Genomic DNA, 12,590 nt, shown 5'->3' with positions numbered 1-12,590 from the left:
AATTTTCAGCATTCAAAATATTTGTAGGATTCTTTGTTGGCAAGATTTATTAAAAAGTATTGTAATGTATAATTTACTTTACTTTTAACCAAGACTAAAAAAATGGCTTTAGGTTTTTGTTTTTTTTTAAAAATACTTTCTTGCTTTAATCATCCAGAATATACTAGGACTAGGCTTGCTTTTTTTTTTTTTAACATCTTTATTGGGGTATAATTGCTTTACAATGGTGTGTTAGTTTCTGCTTTATAACAAAGTGAATCAGTTATACGTATACATATGTTCCCATATCTCTTGCGTCTCCCTCCCTCCCACCCTCCCTATCCCACCCCTCCAGGCGGTCACAAAGCACCGAGCTGATCTCCCTGTGCTATGCGGCTGCTTCCCACTAGCTATCTACCTTACGTTTGGTAGTGTATATATGTCCATGCCTCTCTCTCGCTTTGGGCTTTAGGTTTTTTATTTCTGTTCCCATAACCGTGCCTGTAAAGGAAATTAGTTTTCCCCTTATGCTCGTTTCTTTTGTTGCATCTTTTCTTCTAGCAACACGTACTCACACTGTACTCATTGAACTTTTTGACTTATCTTTCCTCAATCCCTTCAATTCCCTACAGTTTTACTGGTCCAGAAATATTGAATTAGTTCCGTTCCTTCTCTTTTCTCACAAGGTGGCTTTTCTAATTAACTCTCTGCTGCTACTCTGGATGTCTTACTTCCCCCCTGCCCTTTTATTAATAGCTGTTCCAGTGTAGATCCTTTTCCTTCTGCTTCACTTTTGGTCAGTCACATAGCAGCCTCTAACATAGCTGTTCTAATATCCCATGTTTTTAATCTGCTAAGAGCTCTTTCATATCTCTTGTGAGTCTATTAAAGTCATCTTAATGCAGTTTTTGACTGTTCTCAGTACTAAGGTTTGAAATGTTTTGTGCCAACCACGTGTGGAAGGAATGCTTTTATACAAGAAAGGCAATGAAGATCTTGACATAATAAAGACACTTTTACAAAGAGATTAGTATTGTTCTTAGCTGACTAATAAGCTTAACAATTATAAATGATTTCATTTACTATTGAAAAGGATTTCTGTTTTGAAGTGTGATTCATTTTATTTTTCTTGAAGCACATCCAAAACAACATATTGTATAAATTTGTCCTGAAAATCTACTAACTGATTCTGTTGAACTAGCACATTTTCCTGTGGTACCCAGTTTGTTTTGGTATTCACTCCTTTTTATAAATAATAAGAATTATAAAAATTCACAAAAATAAGCAAATGCATTTGTAATACTACATTTGAATAGTAATAGGAGGTGCTTCCATTTAAACATGTATTAGTAAGATAGTGTTAAGTTGCTTGATTCATCTAGTGTATGAATGTAAATACATTGTTGCATATATTTATACTGGGGGATATTTTTTTCCTTCAGATGCCAGAGAATGGATCAATTTCTTGTACAGAATGTTGTTATGGTTTGACTTCATTACCGCCAACATTCTGATATGTACTAGGTAGCCTTTTAGAAATTAGCCCAAGGTCCTTTTTATTAAATGAACAGTTAATTGTAGAAATTGTTGATTATTTCTGTTAATTCCACCTTTGTCCATCTCTTTTCAGTTCATATTTTCACGACTTTGTTGTTTATTAAAATTCAAGTGGTGAAAAATATTTGTTCATTCTCTTAGGAAACACTTCTGAGAATTTATCCTGGGAAAGACAATGAAATTAAGAGAAAATTAATTTCTTATAGAGTTTATTTAATCATCTCCTTCCTTTCCCCTGAGGACTTGGATAGGGTAAGCAGTAAAATGTGACAGTTTATAGATTTCACAAAGATGGATGGAAAATACAGTTATTGGGAATAGTAATGACATGCCTACAGGATGCTAGTTTCCCCATATCTTTCAGAATTGCTAACCTGAGCAGTTCCTGCACTGCAGTATGGCAAATAAAATAAAAAATAAACTTTTCATAGATAACTATTTAGTAAATATTTGAATAGAAATTAATATTTAACATAAGGACAGTATAGAATAATATTTGAACAAATTTGAACCACAGTTAATTATTTTAGGAAAGAGAAAATAGCATACAACTTCCTTTAAAATTTTTACCTTTGGTCTTTAATGATACATTAAAGGCCATTAAAAGTAATCACATCAGTTCACTTTGGAATAATAAGCATTCCTTCGTTTTTGTTTTTGCTTCTTAATGAATACACATCCACATTTAGAAGATACTATAAACTTCACAAATATTCACTGGGAATTTCCCTTGCTAGGTGCAGGGCATTATTTAATATTGAGCAATAAATATAGTGTGTTTACACTATGTTGGGTCTTTGAGAATATATCACAATATAAAAAATGCTCTATGTGTGCACTTCCATCCTGTGACTGGATTTGTAAGTCTCAATAAAGTTATTCTGTATACATAGCTCTCTTCCTGGATCCGAATAATTTTAATTTGAGGTAGAAAGCATTTCTGTGGCTCTCCAATGCACGTTTACTAATAATAGAGCCCTACTGTCCCCTCCCCCCCACAAAGGAAAGAAAATCAAATAACCCTCAACTAAAATCTAAATAAAAGACTGAAGGACCTTAACTTTTAATTGGTGAAATGAGACATGTATACATAAGGTAGTTATTTTTCCTTTCTCCTTTCTTTTTTACCCCTCTTTTACTTCCTTCACTATCATTATACCCTTGAAAGAATACTTTCTCAAACTACAGGCAATGCCATCTCTCATCACTAACTTCTTTCAAAGGCCCCTTTGGCCCAGTTTCTAATGATTAGTCGACAAACCATACTTACTGGATATTAATGAAAATAGTGTTACCTCCAAAATATGCTATAATTCAGTATTTTTAGTGTTTTTCTAGTTTCTATTTAAGTAAATAGGTCTTCTGTTTACTTCATCAGTTCCTTAACTTGGTAGATAATGCAAAGAATTATGCCCTATTTTTATGCTGTACTGTAAAGTCTCAGTGTAATCAAGAGACGTATTTATATATTGATGTCCTAGATGAGTTAGCCAGCATCTATCCAGAATTCTTTTCCAAGATTCTTGACACTTTCTGAGTTTCATTTCTACTTTAATTACAGAATCTCATGATTTGAAGGAACCCTTGATGAACATTTATTGTGCATATTTATGGCTGAAGCCAAGTGGGATATAAAGATGAAAATTACACAGATGTAGAAGACAAGATTCATATTTTGAAGTATTTAAGAATGTCTCTCATTATTCAAGATGTATTATAATTATCATCTATGCCATGCTTTGTATTTATGTTTAATAGTTTTGGATTCTCATAAAAATTCTTTATGATAGAGTAGATACAATTTTTATTTTACACACAAAGAAATTATTACTTAAAGAAGTGAATTGACTATCCCAATATATAAAGAGCAAGTGTCAGCATAAAGACTTAAAATCAGTTCTCCTGTTTCCAAATCAACTGAATATGCCACCACACCATATTGGCCCCCATGAAGGAAACCAGTTAAGGACATTTGATTCTTTCAGTTTTTGCTTCATGTTATTTTGAAACTGTTCTTAGATGCAAAGACATATAAGATATATTATTTATTCTTGATAATTTTCTTGATGAAATTTCCCTCTTTATCTTTGGTAATATTGGTTGTCTTGAAGTCTACTTTGACTGATACTAATATAACCAGTCTTTCTTGTGATTGGTGTTTGCAAAAGCCTGTCTTTTTATATCCTTTTATTTTTAACCTGTCTTTGTATATTTAAAATGTGTTCTGGTGGAGAGTATATAGTTAGGGTTTACATTTTTACCCATTATGACAGTCAGGATTTAAACTGAGTATAATTATAGATATGGTTGCATTTAATTCTAGCTTCTTGTTATTTTCTGTTTGTTCCATTTGTTCTTCTTTTATTTCCTCTATTTCTGCCTTCTATTGGATATACTGAGTGTCTTCTAGTATTGCATTTTATCTCCTTTATTGACTATCCTATTTTTTAATATGGTGTTTATATCTTTAATTGATCACAGCCTGTGTTCAAGTAATACTACACTACTTAACATATAAGAATCTACAAAAGTGTGTTTTCCTTTCCCTCTCCCCTCTTTTGTGCTATTTTTGTCATACATACATTTCATTTCTACATATGTTGTAAGTAAACCCTGGTATACACATATTGCTATTTTTGCTTTACATAGGCAGTTACCTTTTATAGAAATTAAAAGATGAAAAAACAAACAAAAAACCCTTTACCTACGAAGTTACCATTTCTAGTGCTCCTCATTTCTTTGTATAGGTCTAGTTTTCCATCTGGTATTATTTTTCTTCAGTCCAAAGGGCTTCCTCTGTGGCTACCTTCACTGGACATCTGCTAGAGCAGGATGAATTCTCTCAGTTTTTGTCTGAGAGAGGATTTCCTCTTCATTTTTGAAGATATTTCACTGGTTGTAGGATTCTTGATTGAAATTTTCCTCTCACTGCTTTAAATACGTTGTTTGATTATCTTAGGCTTGCATTATTTTTGACTGGGAAGTTTTCAATCATTCTGATACCTGTTGCGTTGTACATAATGCGTCTGTCTTCTGTCTTGCTTAAAAATTTTTCTCCTTAATACGGGTTTTTAGCACTCTAATTATGATGCACTTTGGTGTGGTTTTCTTTTTCTATACATTGGCATATGTTAAGCTTCTTACAATGTTTATAGTTTTAATAAAATTTGGATGTTTCTACCACTTTTTCTTCAAATATATTTTCTGTTCTTCTTCTTCTGGGACTATAGTTATACTGTTTTAGACTACTTGATATTGTTCCATAGTTCATTGGTTCTCTATTCTTCATAATTTCCTTTTTTTTCTCTGTTCTTCAGATAGTTTTTACTGCTAGGTTTTCAACTTGACTTGTCTTTTCTTCTGCATTATGTAATCTGCTCTCAATTCCATTCAGCAAATTTTTCATTTCAGGTACTGTATTTTTCAACTCTACAAATTTGACTTGGTTCGTTATAGCTTCTTTTTTTCTCATCATGTTTGTGTTTTCCTTTAAATCTTAAGTGTATTTAGAACAGCTGTTTTAATGTCTCTGTCTGCCACTTCATATCTTCCATTTCTAGATTTGTTTCTATTGATTGATTTTCTTCCTGGTTATATATTACATTTTTCTGCTTCTTCATGTGTCTAATAGTTTTTTTTGAATGCTGGACATTATGGTTCTTATGGTTTTATATGTCTGGATTTTGATGTCTTCCTTTAAAAGTGTTAAATGTAGTTCTGTGTAGGCAGTTACTTGTGGATATTATCAAGGCTTTTCTTTCAGATTTGTTAGGATGGACCTGAAGTAGTCTTTATTCTAGACCTAATTTAGCCCTTCTGCTAAGGCTCGCTCTGCCCTTCTGGTGTTTCTACAGAATGCCCTAGGTGTTCAATAAGGTCATGTCACTGTGGATGGTCAGAATTTGAGCATCTCTGCCCCGCTACACACGTGCAGCTTGTATTCAACATCAGAGTCAAGGGGATCTCTGTGAACATTTCTGGATCTATATCTCTGCTTAAGTTCCTTTCTGATACTGCCGCCAAACTTCAGGTGACTCAGCTTTCCCAAATTCAGTATCTGTGTCCTCACCCCAGTGAGATCATGATGCTCTGCTTCGTTTCTCCATTCTTGCTCTGCACTCTGATTACATCTAGGTCAAAAGCTAAGATCATTATAGGGTTCACATTACTTGTTTTCCTTCTTTTAAGGAACACAGTCTTACGATACATTTTGTTGAATGACTGAAAACATTGTTTTACATATTTTGTCTACTTATCTACTTGTTTAGTTGGGGGGGAGAGCATTTCCAGTAGTATTTACTCCATCATGGCCAGAAGTGGAAATCCTTCCATATATCGAGATATATATTTGATATGATAGATACAAGATATGAATTCATAAAGGATATTAGTCACATCATCTCTTCCATCTCATTTTTTAAAAATAAATTTATTTATTTATTTGTTTTTATTTTTGGCTCTGTTGTGTCTTCATTTCTGTGGGAGGGCTTTCTCTAGCCACAGAGAGTGGGGGCTACTCTTCGTTGTGGTGCGCAGGCTTCTCATTGTGGTGGCTTCTCTTGTCGCGGAGCACGGGCTCTAGGCACGTGGGCTCAGTAGTTGTGGCTGGTGGGCTCTAGAGTGCACGCTCAGTAGTCATGGCACATGGGCTTAGTTGCTCCGCGGCATGTGGGATCTTCCCAGACCAGGGATTGAACCCGTGTCCCCTGCGTTGGCAGGTGGATTCTTAACCAGTGCACCACCAGGGAAGCCCTCTTCCATCTCATTTAATGTCGCTCAGCAAAGTAACCATTTTTAGAAGTTTGGTGTGCCTCCTTCTATTTTCCTTTACATATTTAAGTACATTTGTATGCACATGTGCCCATGTATGCAGATATATACATAAATCAAATTACACTGTAGGTATTTTTCAGCAACACCCTTTTTCACTTAGAATATGTTTTAGAGATCTTGCTATTAAAGTGTGTATCAGTCTTACTTAATCTTTTAACATCAACCATATATTCTACAGAATGGTTTCCTATATTTATTTAATTACTCTGCTTTTCACAGTCATTAAGGTTTTTCCTTCTAACTTCTTGCTCTTATAAACTGTATTTTTAAAAATAATATTGTACAGCAACTCTTCAGATGGTGAATGCTTCTGTAGAAGAAATCACAAAGATGTCAAATAGTTTGCCTGTTGCTTTCCTGAACAGTTTTTACATATTTATATTACTCCTAAATAATAAGACCCAGGGATTTTTTAAGAAATAGTTGATTTCAGATCTAGGACAGGAAATACAAGAGGTAGGTCTGGTCCATCTTATCGTAACAGAAAGCATGGGAGTTAGAGAAAGATTACTGTAGTCATGTCAAAAGACACAGGATACAGTTTGAAGGGATTATCACTGGTCAAAGATGGGACAATTTTAGGGGAAAAAAGACTGCTGTGTTTAAAAAATCAAGTACAGTATGTTCAAAAGTTAAAAATCATAAGGATACAAGCAAAATCAAACTAAAAGCAACATTGGTCACCTTGGGGAGGGAGCTAGGGGGAAAAATCATTATTCTGAGTACTGGTAAATAATGAATCATGCATTTATCCTATTCTTCCTGTACAAACCTTATTTCAGAGTAAGCAAATACGAGTAAGAGGAATTCCTTTATAGAATTCTACTAATAAATAAAGAGGAAATAACAGAATCAGATTACCATAAGATTGCAGCCTTTTATTAATTGAAATAATCCCTCTAGAAAATGATCATCAATGACTAGTGATAACCTCAGGTAAAACATGGATAGGAAACATTATAATCAATGTATCCAGCTGACAACACCTGAACCCCCGATCAAATAATATTGCAGAATGAGAGACAGCCAGCTGTTCTATGGCAACCTATATGATACAATAAGAAGTACACAGCTTTTTAAAAATTGAATCTATTCAAGGCCCTTGATGTAACTACTCATTTATAGGAAATACGAAGATAGAGGAATTTATTAAATGACATCTCAGGGATGCTATCAGCCAAATTTAACATTCTAGAAATTCTACTAGATAAATGATCCAGTTTTTTCAATAACTAATAGTCAAGATATAAAAAGGATGGGAAACTGTTAGAGATTAAAAGAGAAAGATAGGAAATATCAACTGGATGTAACATGTAGACCTTGTTTGGATCTGATTTGAACAAGCGAACTCTAAGAAGACATTGGAATAATTAGAGAAATTTGAACAATCACTGGGGTTTATATGATATTAAGGAATTGTTAATGTTTTATTTCTGATGTTAGTATTGTGTTCATGTTAAAAGTAGCTCTTTTCTCTTAGGAAAAAAGTGAAATATTACCAGTGAAATGATGCAAGTTCTGTACTTACTTTTAAATAATCCTGTGAGGGGCTAAAGGGGAAGGTCTAGTGACATTTATTTATCTTGGATGATGATTACATGGGGTTTATTATAGTATTTTTTCTATGTATAAGTGTTTGAACTTTTCCATTGTGAATTTCTTAATTTAAAAATACATGTAGCATTCACAAGCCAGGTGAAGAGAATTTCATAAATCATCAAAATAAGTGCGGAGCTTTCAGAATTTCACCCTAAACACTTTAAGTGTGTATGTACATATATACCTGCAAGAATGTTACAGAATTTATTTGCATAAATGCTACAGTTGATTTGGACTCAACATGCACTTATCTTGAAATTAGCATGAACCTAACAGTTTTCATCATAAAACATTCTCATGTTTATCAACACCCTAGAGAAATCTTTGAGGTAAATCTAATGCTGTATATTCATTCTATTGTATCTGCCGCTCACCAAAGTCCTAATATTTGCTTTCCAGGTGCAGCAGGTACAGACTGTGCAGCAGGTACAGCATGTCTATCCAGCTCAGGTGCAGTACGTGGAAGGAAGCGACACTGTCTATACCAATGGAGCAATGTAAGTTTATGTATGGGAGTTGTATTCATTCTCCCGCTACCTCGGTTAGAGAAAAGTAAGGTACTTTCTGACACCTTCTACTTGTCCCAAAGTGATGTTTGAGCTTAAGCCGATGTATGTTCGCTAAGAACAATGTTCACCAATAAGGTGAATTTTTATGTACGTGTTTTCTGTAAACTAATATAAAATTACTATATTAGGAGGGTTTTTTGCATTTATTAAATAGGTGCTTACTTTACATAAAAGTGCCTGGTACTCAATAAATCTTATTTTCCTGTCTGAACTTCTCCTCCCCCTAAAACTCCCAACCCATCTCCTTTGCATCAACAGTAATGTTAATTTGTACATTTATTTCATTTGAGCTTTTCAGACACTTTGGGTTAAGATTCAGGATGTTATTATAAATAAAGGGACTAATAACTATTATAAGTCACCAGGCTTGTTTTCATTTACCACAGATTTTTGTTTGCAGTCTGTTGGATCTCTAAGTTCTAAAATGAATTCAGATTCTCTCATTGACTCTTCTGTGTGCCCTAGGTTGATAACCTCTGCTTTCTTTAGTCTTACTGCACCTACTCCGTGGGTGATTTCATAGATTCCCATGACACCAACCTGTAACTCCATGAGGGCAGGGATTTTTGTCCGGTTTTTGTTGTTGTTGTTTTTGTTCCACTGCAATAAATCTAACACCAGAAGAGTGTATGGTGTGTAGAAAATGCATTTATTGTTACCTATTATTATAACTAAACAACTTAAAATCCTGGTTTAACTATGTATTAGTTTTATAATCATGGTCAAAGTACTTAACTATTCTGAGCCTTTTTTACTCTTTCCTGGGAAGTGGGAGGGTAATTGCCTTACTCTTTCTGGATTGTTCTGAGGATTTAAGGCTATGTATGTAAAGCAACTAGCACAGGGCCTGGTATACAGTAGATGATACAAAACTGAAAACTCTTCATTGATCTTGACTGTCTCTCTTTTCTCATTGCTTTTGGTCACTGAATCTGCCTAAATCACCACTGCCTTTAAATCTCCATTACCTATAAAATAAAGTGGAACTCTCCACCTTGGCATGCTCCCCCTTCCTACCTCTCTAGCTTCATCTTCCACCTGTTCTAGGAACAACCAACTTTGTGCTTGTTTCCCCAAATACTCTCCTTTCACACCTCTGTATTTTTGGACATGTGGTTTGTTTTCTCTGCTGGAATATCATTCTCTGCCTTTTCTCTTTCCTTCCAAAACCACTACCCCCAATATAGCGATATCTTTATAGACTAACACACCACCCCCTCCCTTGAGACGTGGACCCTGGCTCTCCTCTGTGGTTAACTTATTTGTCCCCTGTACGGTAAAGACAGCACTATACCCAGACTTCCACTACCGCATGGTGCTATGAACACTTATTTATATTTATCACACTAAGAAGAACTCTCCCTGAATGGGAACTGTTGTCATTTTGTTATTTTATTTACATCTATTTAGGTGATTGACACATAGTAAAGGGTCAATACATTTCTGTTACTCTAGTGAATCTATAATACTTTATGTATTTTAGACACACTGAATATTTTTTACCTCTTTGTTGTGTAAGGCCAGGGCATCCTGGAGCCTGCTTTTGGAATCTCTACCATAAATCCAAACTCCTGTTGTCATTTATCCCGAAAAAATATAGGGATGCCTGCCACTTGGTCCTTTGTGCTATCAGGGAAAATAAATGGGTTTCTAGACACTGCTAGAGGTCACTGAATTGTATTGTCGTTTCATCCTTGCCTGTGGTAGATCTGTCACAACTACCTCAGAGTAAGGTCATTATATACTCTAACTTTGTTCAAGCAGGTACCATTTCCTACCTAGTGTGTTCTCCTAGTTCAAAGATATCCTAGGTAAAGCCTTACCAGACCCCACTGGAGGGCTAAGTTATCATTCTGCCATTCCATAACATTTTATCTTACATTTATTACAGCATTCTGTCAGCTAAGAAACCAAGAAAATCTGACAAAAAGAGGTTTAAACAAATTAGGACTTTGATTTTTGTCAGGTAATAAGAAATCCAGAGGTAGCATATTGTGCAAATAACTGACACCATGTGGTACAAATATAAAATAAACCTTAGTGGAGAAAATCTTACAAGCTGGCATAAATCACATCCCTCTAGTTAGACTGGATTGTACCATGGAAATTGCTCCAGTAGAAGATCTCTGGCCTCACAGAGTGCTACATATTTCTAGGGATCAGGGCAGTAGACATTAACTGGTTATGTGGTAGAAAAAAAAATGGCTTTCTTATCTAGGGAGGAGTGGGTGCCTCTGAAGCTCAGTTCCATCAGCCTGTTCCTCCATTAGGATTAACTTAGACCAGCTGAGCCAGCTTAGTGCTAAGCTACCCAAAGATGACAGGAAATGAGCCTGTAGAAACATCCACAATTGTACTTCCTCTTAGTTTGTGGCTGACATTAGTTTAGCAGCTCAAGGATATCAGGGCCAAGATTTGCTGGTACAGTAGTAAATTTGCTTTGGTTACAGCCATCATATCTGTATTCCAGATAGCAAGAAGAGGGAAGGTGGAAGAAGAGGATATGTTATATATGTTATATACGTACATATATATATATATACACACACACACACACACACACACGCTTTCCCAGAAACTCCCAGCTCCATTTTGCTCATATCTCATTGGCCGTAACTGTGTAACAAAGTAGTAGTTAGGGGACTTCTGTGGTGGCACAGTGGTTAAGAATCCGCCTGCCAATGCAGGGGACACAGGTTCAAGCCCTGGTCCAGGAAGATCTCACATGCCACAGAGTAACTAAGCCTGTGCGCCACAACTACTGAGCCCACGTGTGCTGCAACTACTGAAGCCCGAGCACCTAGAGCCCATGCTCCGCAACAAGAAAAGCCACAGCAATAAGAAGCCCGCGCACCACAACGAAGAGTAGCCCCCGCTCACCGCAGCTAGAGAAAACCTGCACGCAGTAACAAAGACCCAATGCAGCCAAAAATAATTTAAAAAAAAAAAGTAGTAGCTAGCTGCAGAAGAATCTAGGAATGCAGGTTTGTAGCTTTCATGTCTATATGGTAGATGGCAGCAAGGGAAAAGGATAGTTGGCATGGGTGTTGAGAGAGTTAACTCCGTAGTATCTAGCACGGTCATTTATCATTGACCCAAGGTAGAGGAGAGTGACTACTAGTGTGTGACTTTGTGAAAGACACACAGCCTGCTTCACTTTCTTCATTTATGCAATATGGAGATAGCTTATCAAAAGTATTTTGTGTAACTTCTGAGAAATTGTAAACACTCAATAAACATTAGTTATCACTGTACAATTATGTGCTCTAGGTTTTTTAAAAAATATTTTCCTCTCCTATTTATGGTTCTGACTTCTGCATATTGCCTTGTGCCTTTTAAAACTACCCGAGGGCTGACATTAGAGTCTTCCATATAATAGGTAAATGTGAGATTGGTGAGTTCATTCATTCACAAAACCTTAGAAAATCAGCATCTCTAAAGTTGGCTCTTTAAAATTATAGGCCCCATTTAAGTGCAGAAATAATTCAAAGTAAACATCTCATGCCAACATGAATTTTCTATGGCCCGTGAAGTCAGTTGGTTAGATCATGACTAATGAGGTCTAGGTCATGAGTTCATTTGCCACAAAGTCCAATTAGTTTTGATCCAGTCTGTGTGGGCCCAGACTGCATCCTCAACGCCAGCTAATTATGTCACAAATGTGCGCCGTTGGTCAAGATAGAGAAGATGCATCTTTAAAAACCTTTCATTACAATTTCAATTTCAGTACAACTTTTGACTAGATTCTGTAGCACCATTTTCATATTTACTAAAGAAACATTGTGTTGCCATGAATTACACTCAAAATTTTAGTAGCTAGAGGAATATGAACATCTTTCTTCAAATGTAACCAAAAAAAATTTTCAGCTTAAGTTATTCCAATCTTTCTGTAATTTTGTAGTGCTGACATTTAACTATGTACAATTTTTGTCTCTAAAGTTCATTTTAAAGTCTTTATACTCCCTCTTTTTATTTGATACACTTCCATGTGTGTTAGGAGAGAGTATTTCATATTCTTCTGCTCCACCATATTAAACTAATAGCCAACTAGTG

The 12,590-nt window shown here is 35.4% G+C and overlaps 1 protein-coding gene across 7 annotated transcripts in view; it reads left to right on the top strand.

Annotated features, from left to right (window-relative positions):
* The window catches only part of RFX3 (regulatory factor X3), a 290,721-nt gene that overhangs the window by 167,755 nt on the left and 110,376 nt on the right, over window positions 1-12,590 (top strand). For all 7 annotated transcript variants that reach the window (XM_032635923.1, XM_032635917.1, XM_032635924.1 and 4 more), the window contains one exon: window positions 8,368-8,465. In XM_032635923.1, coding sequence (XP_032491814.1) covers window positions 8,368-8,465 — 98 coding nt within the window. The remainder of the gene's footprint in view (window positions 1-8,367; window positions 8,466-12,590) is intronic.

Source organism: Phocoena sinus, chromosome 6 (genome assembly GCF_008692025.1).
Source record: "Phocoena sinus isolate mPhoSin1 chromosome 6, mPhoSin1.pri, whole genome shotgun sequence".
Classification (NCBI taxonomy): domain Eukaryota; kingdom Metazoa; phylum Chordata; class Mammalia; order Artiodactyla; family Phocoenidae; genus Phocoena; species Phocoena sinus.
Note: the sequence above shows the minus strand (reverse complement) of the source record. Positions and strands in the feature narration are given on the sequence as shown.